General features: G+C 48.1%; 1 protein-coding gene across 1 annotated transcript in view; it reads left to right on the forward strand.

Annotated features, from left to right (window-relative positions):
• LOC144772221 (solute carrier family 22 member 15-like) overlaps positions 1–15,698 on the forward strand; it is a 211,550-nt gene that overhangs the window by 151,216 nt on the left and 44,636 nt on the right. Inside the window, exon 8 of the mRNA XM_078656367.1 lies at positions 14,841–14,926. Coding sequence (XP_078512493.1) covers positions 14,841–14,926 — 86 coding nt within the window. The remainder of the gene's footprint in view (positions 1–14,840; positions 14,927–15,698) is intronic.

Genomic DNA, 15,698 nt, shown 5'->3' on the forward strand with positions numbered 1-15,698 from the left:
CTCAGAGTAAATGTCTCCAGGATGAACTCACGTACAAGTCTCGTCCTTCTTCTCCTAGAGGGGCCGCTTGTGTTTTCCACTGAAATGTTCCCGGAGTCGAACTTTAGAGAACACCCCTTCCCTCCCCTACTCCCCTCCCCTTTCCTCTCCTCCACTCCCTTCTCTTTCTCCCCTCCCCATTTCTTCCCTCTTCTCTGCTCCCCTCCCCTACTCTCCCAGCCTCTCCTCCTCCTCATCTCCACTTTCCTCCTCTCCTCTCCCCTCTCCTCTGTTCCCCTCCATCCTACTGCATTCTGTTCTACTCAACTTTGCTGTATTCTATTCAGTTTTTTTTGTTGCTATGTCCAATTCTGTTTTCTTCTATTTTACTGTATTGTTTTCTTCTTTTTTATTATATTCTGTGTTCTAACTTATTTTATTCAATTCCTCAGTCTGCTCCCTTCTAATTTATATCATACTCTATGCTATTCTGTTCTACTCTGCTTTATTTTCTTCTACTTTCATTCAATTCTTTTATTTTCTGTTCTACTCTTCTCTTCTGTACTCTGTTCTAGTCAGTGTTCTATTCTGTTCCATATTGTATTCTATATTCTGCCGTGTTCTGTTCTGGTCTATCTTGCTCTTTTTATTTTACTGTATTTCAGTATGTTGTAATCTCTGTTTTATTCTACGTTATTCTACTGTATTCCGTTCTGTATTCTACTACATTCTATTCTACATCTGTTTTATTCTATTATAGACCTCTTCAATTCCGTTGTGTGACTTCTAGCCGCAGATTCCCTATCTTAGAATATTCCCTAGTTGCCAGACTGGATCTGGAATTTTTTTATGTTAAGTCCCCCTTCATGCCAGTAGGTGGCGCCATTTGGCTCTGTGTGGCATCGTCTGCGACAGAAGTTATGTGCATGGTGCCAATATAGGTGCCACCCCAGTGCACTGGTCATCATTTCTTCTTGTCTCCTGGTGAGGCAGGGATATCCACAAAGAAGGCTGTTTTTCAGCTTTGTGGAACCGTCACCAGCTAATTTCAATGATGGACCCTCACCTCGTCTGCTTTTGGTGTCTCAAAGGCGACCACGATGCCAAGACCTGGGCCGAATGCTGCGCCACGCACCTCAAGGACTTCAGGGAGTGAGCCGTCCAGCTCCTTGCTGCTCAACGTTTGACACCGCTATAGTCTCGATCCCGGTCGAGAGGAAGATCCTGGGATTGGTCGTGGAGCCATCTGTCTTCTTCAGTCGAAGTTGTCCAATTCCCACAAGAAGAAGAGAAAGAAGTCGAAGAGACCATATCTGTTGAACTCCTCTTACGTGACAAGGGAACGTTAGCATTTAAGCCTGGATCTCTGGTTGAGCCTGGGCTGTCTCTGCATCTCCCCGAGTTTCCTGGAGCCCGAGTGACCCCTTCCCTACTCCTTGAGTTTTGAGGCCCTGCACCTATTATTTGGGATGCCCATCCCTGTGGTGTGCCTTCAGGCCCTGTGGATTTTGGAGGGGCTTCTACTGGTCTTTCACCAGCGGGTTCTACCCGGGCGCCAGTCGTGCCCCTTGGATCCATACGTGGATCTACCGGTGGCGCTGTTTCCATTCTCATCCCTGACTGAGCCAGATAGGCTGCATCCGACACAGACTCTGGTGCTGACAGGAGGCATTCCCTCCAAGCCGGAGCCAATGCCCTATTCTTATGGGCTAGGACTTGTGGAAGAATGGGAGAGGCCACTGGACCCTGAAGAATACCAGCCCCTAGATTACACCGAGTCCACTTGTCGTGAGGATCTGGCGGACCCCAGCAGTCTGGACACTTCTGGTTCTACCAGTTCAAAGGAGCAGGGAGCATCTTTTGCATTGGTGGTGAGAGAGGGGACTGAGGTCCTGGGCCTTCAGCTCCCCATTGTGGCAGTCAAAACGAACGTCTTGATGGAGATGCTTCAACCGGGGGTGACTCCATCTGAAACCACTTCTTCCATCTAATGAAGCCCTCACAGATATCCAACTTAGGCCTGGTCGAAGCCCTGCACAGGGGCTCCTTTGACTAGGACAATTACCCGCCACCATTACCCCGCCCCTGGGGACCCTAGTTTCTCCTCACAGAATCTAATGCCAGAGAGTCCAAGCCTCCACCTCCAAAGTTCATACTGTTGCTTTCTCTACCACTCTACCGGACAGGAAATCCAAGAGGCCGGATACCATGGGAAAGAAGATGTGTTTTTGTTTTCTTCCAGTAGCCTGGCAGTACGGTCGGTGAACACTGCGTGCCTTTTGAGCCGATATTCCCACTCATTCTGGAACGCGGTTGCACAGGTGTTGCCGATGGTCCGGTCTGAGGCCCTAGCCATACTCTCCAGGCTATGGCTGACTGGAGAGACGCAGGCAACTTCACCATTTGTTGTGGACTGGACACGACTGACTCGCTAGACAGAGCAGTTTTGTCGTTAGTTGTCCTTAGGTGCCACGCCTTGCTGAAAACTACTGGCTTTTGGGGGAATGCAAACCCCGCTTTTATCCTGCTGGTGACCATTGGCATATGCGGTTCTGCAGTGGGGCCTGAGGTTCCAGTGGGCTCAGCATCTGGAAAATCTCTCCGACATGGTCCAGATCTCGGAGGGCACTGCAAGAGATCTTCAGTGGTGGCTGACGGGCTGTGATTGGATCACTAGCAGACTCTTCTTCTTTCCCCAACCAAATCTGACGGTAGTGACAGATCCGTCACTCCTGGGATGAGGCGGCCATCTGGAAAAGGTGGAGATCAGAGAACTCTGGTCTTTGGCGGAATATGGACTCCTCATCAACCTGTTGGAGCTCCGTGTGATCCGATTGGCGTAAAAGCCTTTCTACCCTCCATCAAGGGATGGCTACTTCATGGACTACACCAACTCCATGTGGTACTACAACAAACAGGGTCGGTGGTGTCACGGACCCTCTGTCAAGAGGCTTTACATCTCTGGACATGGCTGGAAAACCAGGACATTTCCCTGGTGGTTCAACATCGGGCGGGTTCTCTAGATGCCAGGGTGGACAAACCTAGTCTTCTATGTCTAGCAGCTCACGAGTGGCGCCGCCTCTATCTGGAGGTGGCGCAAGGTTTCTGCCAAGAGTGGGGAGAGCCTTGATTAGATATTTTTTGCCACCCCTGAAAATGCAGAATGTCAGCACTTCCATGTGCTGAAGTTTATAAGGGGACTCGCTCGGAAATGCTATTCGTCTCACATGGAGCTCTGGCCTCTTATACGCCTTCCCGCCAATACTGCTTCTGCCCAGAGTTATCAAGAAGATCAGTTACGACTGAAGAGTATGTTATCCCGAGCTTTTGAGCATCTCCATTGGACATCCAATTAGGCTTTCTCTTCAGGAGGGATCGTCTGTTGCAGCAGCGGGGGAGGGTTCTCCACCCAAACCTGTCAACGCTCCGCCTACATGTGTGTAGATTGAGTGGCGACAGTTGACATCTTTTGACCTTCTGCCTGATTCTGTGAGGTTATTCTAGCAGCTCAGCGTCCATCCACCAAATCGGTATACATCGATCGTTGGAGCAAGTTTGCTGCATAGTGTGTGCGCAGAGCTCTGCATTGGGCACATTGAAGAGTTATTTGCCTGCTATCATTGCTTTTCTGCGGCTGCCGTACAACCTTCCCTCTTCAAGTTCCCTATTTTTCAAAGGTTTCTTAAAGGTCTGCAACACATTTCTTCCTGCTCCCTTCGTTATGCCCCAGTGGAACCTTAACTTGGTCCTTACCCTTCTGATGTGCGCTCCCTTTGAGCCACTTCATACCTGCCATCTTAGGCTCCTCACCATCAAGACGGCCTTTCTAGTGACAGTAACATTGATCTAGAGGGGCAGTGAACTTCAGCCATTGTCATCTCAGCCTCCATACGTGCCGTTCTTCCCAGACAAACTGATCCTTTGGACTCAAGCATTCTTTTTGCAAAGGTGGTCATCTCATTTCATGTTCCACAGTCCATCACCCTGCCTACCTTTTATGCTCTGCCTAATCCATTCCGCCCCTTGGTATACACAGGAACTGAGGGATCAGAAAGTGAGTTGTAAACATCTGGAGAGAAGATGGAGAACGGAGTACAAGCTTAGTGATAAGGAGGAGTATAAACAAGCTCTTGCCTTATATAAACAGCAGATCGATCAGGCTAAGCGCATATCTTTCACTTTGAAGATTAATAAAGCTTCTAACTCGGCTAGGGAACTATTCAAAACAGTCACCAGTCTGGCCAACCCAGCGGCTATTTCAATTACACCTAGTCAAGGACTATGCAAAACTCTAGCTAGCTTTTTTTATACGAAGGTGAATACCATCTTTTCTGTTTTTACCAATGTAACTCAAAAAACCTTGGAGGACCAAGCTGATAATCTGCAGCCAGAAAAGAAAGGGTTGCTGCAGGAGTTTGCTCAACTCACCACCATAGAAACTACTAGCCTTTTGATGCAGGTGAAATCAGGCTCCCCATTGGATTCCTGTCCGATTGCAATCTTAAAGCTAGCAGCAGAGCCCGTCGCTCGACCTTGACACCCATTTTCAATGCGATGTATAGAGAAGGATATTATCCATTGGACTGGAAAAAAAATTCCATCTTGCCCCTATTACAGAAACCAAATCTTGATATGAAAGATCCTAATAATTTCAGGCCAATATCCAGACTTCCGATACCAGCGAAAATTGTAGAGAGACACATAAACACCCAGCTCAGCCAATTTCTGGAATCCACACATGCTCTCGATCCAACGCAGTATGGGTTTCGAGGGGGCCACAGTACAGAAGCGGCCCATTTAAAATCCACCGAAGAGGTTCCGACTATTTTAGATCAGGGTGGTAAAACAGCTCTGATTATCCTAGATCTCTCCGCAGCATTTGACACGGTCCAGCATGTTTTGTTGATGGACCGGCTGCGGGAGATCGGTATAAGGGGAGCAGCATGGAACTTGCTGAAATCATTCCTGATGAATAGGAGTCAGCAAGTGGCGCTGGGAGAATTTGTATCCAACCTATTTGCGCTACCGTGTGGGGTCCCGCAGGGGTCCTCACTGAGTCCAACGTTATTTAATATATATGTATCCTCATTGGTGCCCCTTATTCGATCATTTGGTTTTAGTTTGACAACATATGTGGATGACACGCAAATTGTGGTGTCGCTACTTCCATCTGAGGTAAAACATACGGCCCGCCATTTTAAAGAGTGTATGACTGCTGTAGGGTCCTGGATGGCACAGAATTGTCTTAAATTAAACTCCAGCAAGACGGAGGTGCTATGCTTCGGCAATGACCCCAATTTCTGGACACCAGAGTGGTGGCCTGATACTCTTGGTCCCCTCCCCGCCCCAAACAGGAAGGTTAAAAAACTAGACCAGAAGCTTAACTTCAAAGATCAGATGAATGCAGTGACCTCAACCACGTCCTTTGTGCTCAGGTCCTGCAAGAAAATCCTGTCATATCTACCGACAGATTGCCGAAAAACTGTTATCACCTCCCTCACCATGTTGAAGCTAGACTACTGCAATAGTCTCTATTTTAACATGCAGGAAGGACTATTGCAGAGGCTGCAAGTTTTGCCGAAGGCTGCTGCCAGAAACCGGTCCTCGGAAGCTTGTTTCCGGTCCAGGGAAGGCATGGCTTGGCAGTTCTGTCTGGACTGTTCCCATGAGGCACAGGGTCAAGACTGATTTGCATATGGCCAAGTCTGAACTGGGGTGGCTTGGTGAGCAAAATAACGATGGATTAAACCCAGATCTGTGACTGGGGGTGAATGTTTTGCCATTGTGCAACATTTCGTCCATCATATTGTGTGTTTTACCAGACTGGTGTTGGGCATCCCAAAATATGCCCCTATAGCGAAAGGGTTAAAGAAGTTGAACTGGCTCCCAGTTAGGAAGTGTACTCGGTTCAAGGCTTTGTGTCATGTGCATAAAGCACTCTATGGAGTTGGACCAGCATATTTAAAAGAGCGACTGTACTGGTACACTCCAAATAGATCATTACGCTCATCGGGTGCCAAATTGGTTAATGTGCTGCTTGCAAAAAAAGCTACATGGGACGGATAAAGCTGTGTTGTCAGTGCAGCCAAAGCCTGGAATCAGCTCCCCCTGTACCTAAGGGGTATGTCGAATCTTATGGCTTTTTGGAAGGCCTTAAAGACCTGGCTGTTTACGGATTAGACTGACTCCGATTTTGTTACTAGGAAGGGTCACACAGTGCCAGGACACCTACGGGTAACAGTGCGCTTAATGAATGTTATAAATAAATAAATAAGAAAGGGGAGAGACTGTGCCTTCTAGACCCAAAATGAGCATTGTTGTTCTACCTTGACCGCACAAAACCACTCTTCATGGGGTATGTAGAAGCCAAGAAAGGGAATGCTGTGCAGCAGCGAGGCAGCTCCCGATGGATCGTACTCTGCATTAAGATTTGCTACATATTGGTGAAAAAGCAGCCCGAGAGGTCTTGCATGCTCATTCGACCAGGGCAAGTGTGACCACCGCGCGAGCGAGCGAAGTTCCAGTCCTGAATATCTGCCAGGCTGCAACTTGGGCCTCGCTGCACACTTTCACGAAACACTACTGCCTGGACAGTCAGGCCCGTTTGTGTGGGCACTGTACCCGTTGGGGCCTGCAGGACTTTCTGCAAGAATCTTGTTTGCAGACTTCCCTCAGGTGAGGTATTGCTTGTGTATCTATAATAAGGTAAGGAATCTGCGACTAGAAATCTCTTTCAGATGAACAACTTTGTTACCTTTGGTAACTCCATATCTGGTAGAGACTCTATCTAGCCGCAGATTCCTTACTAACCAGCCCATCCCCCTCACTCTACGAATGGATTTCTAGGTATGGGGCTTTTTTCTTTTCAGGCACTATTTCCATACACCATTGGTCAGCGCTCTTTGTGACAAAAGAAACTGACGTCAGTACGCTGGGGAGGGGCCTATATACGCACTACACGCATCACTTCTGTCATGTTCATCTTGAACAAAGACACGCGTAGCCGAACCACTCTACCTACGGGCGTGCGGGGGTACTGCTCATGAAATATTTGCAGATCCAGTCTGACAGCTGGGAAATATTCTAAGGTAAGGAGTCTGAGGCTAGACAAAGTCTCTACCAGATAAGGCGTTACAGAATGTAAGTAACTTTTTCTTCTGTTCTATTTTACTGTATTGTATTCCATTTTATTGTATTCTCTTCTGTTCTACTCTCTTCTGTTCTATTATATTCTAAGCCATATTCTGTTCCGTTCCATTTTCTCTTCCTTATTGCGTTCCACATGCTGCTGTGTTCTGTTCTATTCTATTCTAGCATATTCCATTCCACTGTTACTTGTTTTACTGTATTCCCTTCTAGTGTAGTCCATATTCTATTTTACTGTATTATAGTTTATTCTACTGCATTCTGTTCTGTTTCTTCTCCAGTGTATTCTACCTTCTCGTCTGCATCCTGTTCTTTTCAGTTCTGTTCAGGCAGTGCAGTCTTTTCTTTGGAAGAAGTCCGCTGAGTGAGTGTCAGAGCTGCAAAAGCACCAGAGCTTCTGTTGTTGTTTTCTAGTAATGCAAAGGGATCCATGCCATTATTACCACTATTTTCTAGACCTAAAGTGCCCGAGCAAATAAGTGACAGGGAAGAAATTAAGAATATTTGACTTTCACTAAATTTTCCTTTAACTCCACGGAGGAGACTGGGTGGCATCCACAGATCCATGGGACGCGCAGTTCCCCATCCTGATGTTAAAAAGTAGCATAAAATTCCTCTTATTGTGAATATGGAGCTCCCACTACCAACTGCAGTTTCCCCTGTATTACCCCAGGATAGCCCTGTGTGTCTTTTTCAAGTGCATGGCGCTGGTAGAAGCAAGCCTAAGGCAAAAGGGCTTATTTGTCTGTCCTTCTTTGGGTGGCTGGCTGGTGAACACCCCTTCAGTACACAAACTTCAACACAACCTCCAGACAAAGCTGGAACAAAAATCATTCACTCTGTTGCACAATACAGACTATGTGTCTCCCACAATACACACTTTTATGTCCCCTTCGGAAGGAAGACTCATTTCCATTCATGAAGATTGTCTTTCTGTGGAAGACTTCTTCTCCACAAGTCAGACTAGTTTGCTCACTCATAGGTTGTGTGGACGCGTGCATCTTCCTGATCCCTGGTGCCAGTTTTCATTTACGCCTTCTTCGAGAAGGCCTGAACGTTCAGTCGTCCTGGGAGATTGTGATGTCCTCCAGCATCATATTCATGTGTCATTTTTGTAGCGCAAACTCTTCCAAAAGGCAGCAGAGTGCTGTACTGGGTCAAAGACGAGCGTAAAGTTGACGAGTCATTGGAGTGGTAGCTGGATTGTGGACTGCTAATGGTTTGTGATGTAGTGTTCTTTAAAGTGGTGCGTCCTCGTCTCTTTCCTAAGCTGTAGTAGCGTGGGGGGGTCCTGCTGGATACAAGGATGTGTTCCAGATCTTGGGTGCAGAGATGTAAAAGTCCTGCAGCCTTGTTTATTCTCTTTTACACTTCTTTGCCTGCAGTCTGAGGGTGTCCCAGTTGTGTGGGTGCTAAGTACCTCCAGAGATGGAGATTGGTGTATTGGTTTTGTAAATGACACAGCTGGTTAGTAGAACAGGGGTAGCCAGCAGAGTTCCATCAGGTTGGGGGTGATGTCGTCACATTTCTTCAGGTCCTGGATGAGACGCGCTGTGAAAAGAAGTAGGCTCTTAGGGGTGCCAGTGTGGAGCCAGGGAGGCCATGAAGCCAGGCGTTACCAGCATCCTGGTGCTGGAATACGAAGCCATGAACAGTAGTTCTGAAGTCTCTTTGTGGAAGATAAGGTTTCACTTTCTTTAGAGGAGAGAGGTGGGGAGGCGGAGCTAGGCAATGGCCTAAGTGGCTTCCTGCTTCTAAAGCTCCGTCACAGCACGGCGCTCCTTGACCATTTTTTTCTGTATGGGACGGCCAGCGACAAAGGACCAGTAGCTGGACAGGTAGGGAGCCTGGGGGCCCCGTATCAGGCTGGAAGAGCCAGCGAAATAGCAGGAATAGCAGGGCGTGCAGGCCGCAGTCGGCCCCAGATGCCCGCCTGACATTTGCCTGCAATTCTATTGTGAAGCTGTAAACGGACAGTGGAGTACCAATACGTTTCCAAACTTCATCGACGTAGAGGTGGGTTCGTCGCCTACGGAGAGGCCGGGAGGAGACTGCATAGCCTACATTGAACAGAGCGATGGCACATACCATTTATGACTGCAGAACAAGTCTGTGTATCTTTGGGGTGCAAGTGGCCAGGCGCCCCACACCCTGACTTTTTTAGAAGGCGACGGGGTGGCAATGTTTGTGTGGAGTGACGTTCTCCGCTTCATATGCGTCTGCTGACTCTACTCTGTAGCACAAGAATCTGGTCAGCCCTCAGAGCGAGGACACCCAGGCTGTTTCATCCAGTCTTCTGGCACATAGCGCTTACGCACCTACATCACGTCCCCTTAGAGTTCTCGTGTCTTCTGCTGGTCGGTGGTGTGGACATTGGCGCAAATGCTTTCTTCACCCCACTGCCGGGGATGATTCTTTAGGCGCAGGGGCGACATAGCTAGGAACACTCTGAGTGACTTGCATGATCCTCTGGAGCACTAATACAGCGGCGCATACACCCCGGTGGGCCAGGTTCTTGCAAAGTACTTCTGGATCTCTGCTGAAGCCTTGGCTGATGAGGTTATGGGACAAGCTGCCAGACTGCCTTGGGAACGTGCCTGAAGATAAGTCACTGCCCAACTTGCTGTATATTGCTACAGAAACTGGTGTTTTTCCAGCTTCCCTCGTCGGAGGCAGCGGCAGGGCCAGACTGGGAACGCACACCAGCCCTGGCAGTTACATCGGACCTGCTCGGAAGGCGGGGAGGGGGAGGGGAAGGTGAGAAACACTGCTGCTTCGCTTTTGTTGCAGTGGGCCAATTTTGCAGCATTATTGCAAAATCGGGCACCAGCAATAAAAATGGCCCCCAAGGGTCCAAAACCGGCCCTCCGGGAAAATGCCCAGTGCCCGCTATGGCCAGTCCAGCCCTTGGCAGTGGTGTACTCTTAGCCCACTCCGATCTCTGAAACAGACACCCAGTCAGGCCTAGCCCTGGAGTCCCTACTGAAAAAAAGTAAGCCATTGGTAATAGTCTCACTACTATGAAAAATAAAGTTGACCAACCTCTTGTTGCGGTGAAAAGCATAAGACAGGGCATAACCTTCTGGAACAGAATAGACACAATGGATTAGCAACTGGATCATGTATAATCCCAGTGGGAAGCCATTCTGGACTGGAGCAGAGATTTAGAATTCCTCGGGAACTACCCCTCTAGCCGCTCCCGGAGAAAGCCCTGGTAGCAGGTGGAGATGGTTGGCGGCCATTGGGCTACCGGGTCTAATACAGAGTGCCCTTTATGTTGTTCCTTTGTCTTTTCCTGGTTGATTTTCATCCTATTTTTGCTCACCATCACACTCTGTCCTGGTGTGCTCCTGTGCTTGCTGATCTACGATTATGCCCCGGATAGCGGCAGGGCAGGGCAGTGCAGGGAGAAAGCACAGTATGTCGCCTAGTCCACAGTTATGCATGGTACTATTGGGGAGTCACATAGGAGCCCATCCTCACCTCCTTCACCCCCCTCATCCACTCCACCCTTTTTCCATACTGCACTCAACCATGGATATGGCCCCTGGGACCACTCCTCTGCCTGCTTTGGACGCCCTTTCTTCATAGATGTTCATGGTTGGTCCCCACCTGTGTTGGATGGACGTCATGTTTCCAGGGGAGGGAGGCACACCGGTGTAGACTGGCACAGAAGTTAGCTCCAGACTAAAAGAGTACTGTGATCTCCCACCCCCCTTCTTTCCAATTTCTTCTTTCTCATCTCCCTTACTAAGGGCAGTGTTCCACATTATCGAGCCACTCTACCCCGCCCACCCCTGGGTCTACGTCAAGAACTGCTCCTCATTACGTATTACATTATTCAAATCATTATCTACAAATCTTACCAGAGGCGCCTGCCAGCCCTCCTCCACTACACTGAGCGGAACCCCCTCCCATCTGCACACTCGACGGCAGCTCTGCTAGAGTGATGAGTGCAGGCGAGACCTGCCAGAGAAACTAACATACCTAGCCCAGACTCCCACCTCCCAGGTTACAGCACTTAGGTTCTGCAATATTTTGACGGGACATTAACCTATGCTGTCTAAACCTCTTTCGATTGCCGCCTGGAACGGTATGTCCCACTACAATAAACATAAAGTCTTACATTATTTGCACACTTAGGGGGTAGACATTGCACTGATACAGGAGACGCATCTGCCTCTGGAGGAATCACTCAAACTTAGAAGGGACTGAGTAGGCACGGTCATAAGTAACAGTAGAATTGCAGTGACCATTCGTGGCACTGCCTCCCCCTTGCATAATGCATCGAAGCGATGTGGAGTGGCAATCCTGATAGGCCATAAGATACCCTGCAAAACCCTTAAAACATGGAGAGATGATCTGGGGAGAAGGGATTTCACTAAAATACGTATCCAAGACAAGACCATAGTGATCGACTCGATATACGCACCTAATGCTGACAAAACTCATTTCTTGACACGTTTGGCCAGAATTTATACAGGGTTTGGGCACGCACCTGTCCTGGAATGAGACTGACCTGGTTTGGAATAGGACTGGGAGTCCAGACCGCTCCAACCGCGCTGATAGAGCCCTGCTTCAAGATCTGCTTTCTGACCATACCCTGCAGAATGTCTGGCGTCTGTTAATCCCCAGGGATAGAGAATTTACCTTCATATCCTGACCACATGGTAACCAATCTTGCTTTAGTGTCGATTGCTTTCAGATGTGACCGACTGCACTATCCTCGTGGCCAGACTGTCAGATCTTAGCCCAGTCCAATTGGATCTTTGATGAGCGCATATTGGATCATCGTAGCCCCTTCGGTGACAGATGAAGGCCTTTGCATACAAATATTCTGAGCAGCAAAAACAACTTAAGCAGCATATTCTCTCTTCCCTTGCAGGTTCTGTTGTCTCAGACAGGACTCTTTAAGTGGCCGAGAAGGCGGCTACTAGGGGACTGCTGACGAGAGACACTGCTCTCGCGAAATGCAAGGCACTCACGGATCTGGCATCGAAAGTGCACAACCTCACCTCTTTTCATGCTACATCACCATCCACAACACTCCTGAAGGAACTAGAACCATTGAAAAAGCACCTTAACATGTGTTTCACATAAAGTGCTGAAAAAACCCTTGTTAAACTGAAGTGGTGCTGCTATGATCCGGGGAGAAGGCGGTCGGCTGCTGGCCGTACAGCTGTCACAGCGGGAATCGCAGTTGCCCTACTGGCCATCCATGGTGCACTTGGCATCTTATTGACCCACTCCTTGAATATCACAAATCGATTTGTGGCTCTCTTTATATGAATGAGTCCTGCTCTACTGCGGCTCAAATAGACAAGTTTCTAGACCTTCTGGGTGTCCCTCCCTTAATGATGATGGGCGGGCACTGCTGGAGGGCGCATTCACTGTAGCAGAAGTAGCTGAAGTGATCTCAGTGCCACCTACATGCAAACCCCGGGGGATGGTTACCCTGGAAAGTCCTATAAAGCCTGTAAAGCCCTCCTGACCCCTGTTCTGACGAAGGCCTATCAAAAGGCATTTGAGACAGGCTTATTTGTGACCTTGTCTAAGACGGCTTCTATTACCCTTCTCCTAAACGAAAGGAAGAACCCCCTGGAGTGTGCTTAATTAATATGGGCCACAAAATCTTCCCAAAAATACTGGCCCCGTTTAGGACTGTTTTATCTGAGCTGATATATCAGGTGGGGTGCGTGCCGGACTGTAGCTCCCATAAACCTTTACGTACCATGGCCCATGTACTATGGCAGGCTACAGAGGATGCTGAAGAGACGATAGCCTTGTCCCTGGATGTCAAAAGACATTTGACTGGGTGGACGGGCCTTACCTCTTCCGGGTCACAGGAAGGATGGGTCTTGGAGAGTAGTTTATTAAAAAAAAGTCTGGCTTCTCTGATTCCCCCTCGGCGGACATCGACAGTGGGTGCTTCCTGTCGGACTCGTTTTGGATCAATTGCGATGCAAGTTGGGGATGCCACTTTCACCGCTCATCTTTCTGCTGGCTTCGAAGCCCCTGGCTAAAGCCATACATCGCTCACACGCGATAGAACGTATCCAAGTAGGAGGTAAAGAAGTAAAGGTCTTGATATACGCGGATGATATCTTACTACTGCTCTCCCACCCAGCTCACTCTCTTGAGGCTGTTATGTCTATCTTTAGTACAATCTCCTCCCTCTCTGGTAATGAGATAAATTGGGCCAAATCGGAAGTGCTCTCCGTATCCAGGATTACCACAAATGCCTGTATACAGGACTGTAACATGACATGGGTATCGTACTGTGATATCTGGGCATTCGCATTAATGGACGGCACGCCCACATGGTGGAAGACAATCCTCTCCCCCTCATAGAGCGCTGCGATAGGACTTTGTTATAATGCAACTCTTGAATTTCTAACTCTGGGGAAGGGTGCAGATGATTAAAATGACGGTGGCCCCAAGATGCCTTCAAATGGAAGAGGTTCTGCATCTGGTCCCTCCAGAAACAGATGGACCAGGGAACGAGCCAGTAAGAAATAGCACTGCTATGTTTTCTTTATTTTAGCTAAATCTGATCTTTAGTTTTCTTCAGTTAAAATGCATTTCACTGTCATCATTGCTTATATGAAAAGCCCATCACAGTTCTGGTGAGTAAGGAGTGCCTTGAAGTCTTCAAGATGAGTCTTTCCCCTGATTAGAAGGCCTTCTTGTCCACGGTAATTAAACTCTGTCCTATCAGAATCCATGTGTACTCTGTTTGCACCCATGCACAAATCTAACTCAGTGTCTGCCATGGAAGGTAGGTTTCCCTGTGGCTCTTACTTCGACTGGAAGGGTGAACCGGCTTCCAGATCTGTGAATTGATTAACTTTATATGGTGTTCTACCACAGTACCGGGTTCTTGCGATCAAACTACTCCCCTACTCAAAGTTATCTCAAAATTTCACCTCACTTGAAACCTTTTTTTTCCTTGTTGTTTTCCGGTCATTCCCAATCTGGCAGAAAAGCCTCCTCACACATTAGATATCAAAAGAGCTGCGAAATTCAACTTAGACAACATAAGCATTGTTTGTCAAATCTGGGGTGGTGAGAACAAGTGTCGATAAAGCAGGCCATGGACAGGTGCATAGTTCTTGGTGTGTTTACAAGCTGCCAAAAGGTGAACAGGCCTCTTCTGGTGAAACTAAGGTCCATTCAACAAGGGCAAACCAGTTGGTGTTGCTGTCATGAGGACTAGCACTCAGTGTCTGGGACCATTTATGGTTTTGTTTTAAAGGGGCAGGCCCAGGACCGAGAGCTGAGATTACAGGTAAACAACCTTTAATGAAATATGATGCTTTATTAAATTCATAAGAAGTTCTCCCACCTATCTGACTAAGAGTGCATCTTAACTGAAGGTTTTCCTCCATCTGGCTCGCACACTATGCTGAGGCAAGCTGTCCCTGCTCTCAGACTCTGGTGCAGCCCGCTGCCTTTGAAGTGACGTGTCGCGTTGCTGTATGCTCAAGCCACCGACCATCTATCCGCAGATGCAGACTATTCCTAGATAGCGTTTCCTCCTGTATGTTTTCAATGAGAGTCTTGTCAACCCACTTTGCAGCTTTCTGGTGTACTGCTAGAGCTCCTTTGGCACCAGTGTTTCATTCTAAAAGAAACATCATTTAAGCGTTCACGAGTAAGTTCAGGTAGTTTGGTAGATGTTGAAATATCTAACTTTTGCCTGTTTTCTCTGGCAGGTTTGGGCGCAGGCGCACCTTGGCAGGATTCCTGTGCGTAGGAGGCGTGGCCTGTCTCATCGTTATGGCACTTCCTGAAAAGAGAGGTACTTCATGTTTTTATAAGTAATCTGTAGCCATCATAGGCCATAAAGATCACACATTCAATCTTCTGATAACTTGCTAAGAAGTGCACTAGTTCCTCTAAAAAATGTATTTGATTGAGAATTTTACTCTTTATTTTTGTGCAGTTTGTGTGTTTTATATAATTGGGATGTGGATGGTTCTTGACTGGTCTTTTTGGAAGGATGCTCACTTAAGTGGCAACCCCTTTGTACCAATCACCATCCAGCTTTACAAGCAGCAAATAAGAACTTGTGCTGACCTTGTGAAATAGTAACAAAGTAAAGATATGTTTCTGAATTTCAGGTTTGACATTCCCAAAACCACATACACAAATGTTTTTAAATAATTAGCAGCCAATGCATGTGGTGGGGCGGGTGGAGTGGGTGCGGGAGGGAGTGAGAGAGGGGCATGGCGGAGCGCAGTAGGTGGTATCCAGGGGTGGGGGGAGTTAACGCGTTTAAAAATTAAAAATGAAATAAACACTTACCTGAAGCTTCTGCCGCCTCAGTTCTCTGATGCTTCCTGGGTCCCAGCAGCCCCTGAGCGAGCATCCGAGACTCGCTGTGCAATCCCCACGCTGCTCTCAAGCATCAGAGCAGCGTGGGGATTGGCCTGAGCGGGCTGGTTTGACGCTCCGCTCAGGACAGGGAGTTGGAGTTTGGATGGGGTGAGATGGCCCGCCAAACACACATGCGTAATTACAGTACAGGACCCAGTACCCCTCCACTAGCAACGGCCCTGCCCATCCCTGCA

This window comes from Lissotriton helveticus, chromosome 8 (assembly GCF_964261635.1).
Source record: "Lissotriton helveticus chromosome 8, aLisHel1.1, whole genome shotgun sequence".
Classification (NCBI taxonomy): Eukaryota; Metazoa; Chordata; class Amphibia; order Caudata; family Salamandridae; genus Lissotriton; species Lissotriton helveticus.